The sequence below is a fragment of the Akebia trifoliata genome, chromosome 4, assembly GCF_017979445.1.
Source record: "Akebia trifoliata isolate Shusen 1 chromosome 4, ASM1797944v1, whole genome shotgun sequence".
NCBI classification, from domain to species: Eukaryota; Viridiplantae; Streptophyta; class Magnoliopsida; order Ranunculales; family Lardizabalaceae; genus Akebia; species Akebia trifoliata.
In genome coordinates this window covers 29,701,262-29,704,210 of record NC_141378.1, presented here as the reverse complement: position 1 = coordinate 29,704,210, position 2,949 = coordinate 29,701,262, and the positions used below count along the sequence as shown (strand labels likewise).

The following is a 2,949-nucleotide window of genomic DNA, read 5'->3' as shown; positions in this document are numbered from 1 at the left end:
AGCTTTTCCCCCAGTTCCATTTAGTTCATGTGAACAATGGCAAAAGGAGAGAAAAGTACAGCTGACCAACCTATTCCAACCACACCACCCCCATATAATAACAAGTAACGTATTGAGTTACTCGAATATAAGATGGCCCAGCTATCGGGTCTCGTTGATAGTATTGCACAAGTAGATGATCGTTAGAACACACTAGAGGAAGAATCTGTGACCCTCAGTGCTAGAGTAGTTGACCTCGAGGAAGATACCTGAGGATCCCTAGCAAACTTACAAGAATTCATTACGAAGGTTGGTCTCCTTGTTAGAGTTGTTGGTAATAAACGACCTACTAGTAGTAAAGCTCATTCCTCGCGCCTATGAGTCCTCGAGCCACGCACCTTTAATGGTGTTTGCAATGCGAAAAAGTTCGAAAATTTCCTACTTGGCATGGAGTAGTACTTCCATGCAGCACGTCCGGATTTCGAAAAGGTAAAGGTCATAACAACTTCTATGTATCTTGCAGGTGATGTTAAACTATGGTGGCAAACAAAGTACATCGAGATGGAAAAGTGACCAATGTTCCATCGATACATGGGATGACCTTAAAAAAGAGCTGAAGAATCAATTTCTACCCGAGAATGTAGAGTTCATTGCCCGTAGAAAGTTGAGGTAACTCCACCAGACAAGTACCGTGCACAACTACGTTAAGCAATTTTTCGCTTTGATGCTTGATATCCGTGACATGCCAAAGAAAGACAAGTTGTTTTCATTTCAAGAAAGGCTCAAGCCTTGGGTTCAGACAGAACTACAGAGGTAACGTGTGCAAGATCTCACGACTGTTATTGTCGTAGTTGAGCGGTTACTGGATTATTCTCCAATAGATGGGAGCAGAAAAAAGGTACACCCTCAATCAAATGGGTACGAACACACCAATGGGTCTTCCAAAGGTAAAAATGGAGTATCCAGACATAGTCTCAATAGGAGATCCCAGCGGGATTCCTCCCCTTTGAAGAACACAGGTACATAGTCTACCATTCATTACAACAAGATTCAATGTTATTTGTGTCGGGATCCTCACAAGATGTTCAAGTGCTCGCAGAGAAGCAAGTTGAACGCACTATTAGCCTCCCAAAGTGACCTTAGTCACGAGAGTACAAGTAGGCGAGATGATGATGATTCTTCTCACATAGGAGCAATGCATATTTTGAATGTACTCAAGCAGAACTTTGAGACTCCGAAGATCCATTAACGGAAGGGTCTCATGTATGTAAACATCGAGATTGGTGGTAAGACCACCCATGCAATGGTTGATACAAGAGCTATACATAACTTCATTGCCCTTGCCTAGGAAAAACACTTCAATATTCAACTTGAGAAAGATTCAAGCCGTATGAACGCTGTAAACTTTGAAGCCACTCCTATCCAAGGGTCGGCTAAGTCCGTAGCCGTTAAGATAAGCACATGGAAGGGTAAGCTTGATTTACTCGCAGTTCCACTCGATGAATTCAAAGTTATGATTGGGATGAACTTTTTGCGACAGAACAAGACCGTACCGATGCCATTCACCAACATATTGGGCATGCTAAGTGAATGTCCAAGCTTCATTTCTGTCTCCACAGGTAAAGAAAAAGGAAAGATGATTTCATCCCTTAAATTGAAGAAAGGTGAGCAAACGTACATTGCTACCTTACGAGTTGAACTTGATGATCATGACCATAATTCAATTCCCACTCAAGTGACACAGGTATTGATAGAATTTGATGATGTGATGCCGAATGAGCTTCAAAAGGCCCTACCGTCAAATAGGCCAATTGATCATCAGAATGAACTGTTACCTGGTATCACGCCTCTTACGATGGGGACTTATAAGACGAGTCCTCCGAAATTAGTTGAGTTACGAAAGCAACATAATGGGTCATTACGACGTTGTGTCGATTATTAAGCGTCAAACAAGATCACCATCAAGAACAAATATCCTATCCCATGGATTGCCGACTTATTTGATAAACTTGGAGCAATCAAGTACTCTTCGAAGTTGGGTTTGAGATCAGGTTACTATCAAGTTCAAGTTGCAGATGAAACCTCTTAATTACTTCACAAGAATGTCATCAAGTATTGGGATGTGCCCAAAAGTATTGTCAGTAATAGAGATTCAAGATTCACAAGAAAGTTATGGGACGAACTGTGCAGATTACTTGGATTTTAGCTTGACTTTTCAACCAGTGGACATCTTCAATCAAATTGACAAGCGGAGAGATTCAATTCTGTGTTGGAGTATATGAGGCATCTTCTCAATGCAAAACTTAAGAATTGGGCGAATCTTCTTGATGTCGTGCAGTTCAATTTCAACCTTCAGAAGAGTTTTTCCTCCAACAAGAGTCCTTTGAACTTATCATCGGCTAATAGTATTTAACTCCTCACACTGTTATTTCAGACTATCAAGGACAAATTCCAAGGACGTACATTTTTGCTAAACTCTGGTTACCATACCGGTTACGCAACATTCACCCCATCTTCCATGCAAGAAGTCTCAAGCAGTACCATGTAGCTAGTATATCTTACACGCAACATTTCATCACATACATCTTCTCATTCAACTATTCTGCCAAAGCGTGTTGTCGACCAAGTTCTCGAAAACGTCAAGTTAACAGTAGTTCAAGCTAACAATAACACATGGAGTACTTCGTTAGATAGAAGAACATGCCAAAATGTGAAGCTACTTAGGAGAGTGCAGAGAACCAACTACCTTTCAAGCAGAAGATTAAAGAGTTTGTCAAGGCAATGTGACGAGGTCGTCTGCATAATAGGTGGGAGATTATGATAGCCATACATTATGACACCTAGAGTAAGGTGTAGCTCGCCCCGGAGTCACCAGGGAGTACCCATATAACTATGTAAGGCTCACATATGAAGCCATATCAGCCCCGTGCAAGGGCCTATCTATTAGCTTAGTAGCATTTTAGTAATAAA

At 41.3% G+C, this 2,949-nt stretch overlaps 1 protein-coding gene across 1 annotated transcript; it reads left to right on the top strand.

Moving 5' to 3' along the window:
* The first annotated feature begins 1,369 nt into the window (after positions 1-1,369).
* Positions 1,370-1,921, top strand: LOC147404689 (uncharacterized). The gene has a single exon (XM_086437884.1). The coding sequence runs from the start codon at positions 1,370-1,372 to the stop codon at positions 1,919-1,921; it is 552 nt and encodes a 183-aa protein (XP_086294010.1).
* Positions 1,922-2,949: the final 1,028 nt, after the last annotated feature.

Bases quoted from the DNA above. Each gene is read 5' to 3' on its own strand.
- LOC147404689 (XM_086437884.1), top strand. From the start codon at position 1,370: ATGAACGCTGTAAACTTTGAAGCCACTCCTATCCAAGGGTCGGCTAAG.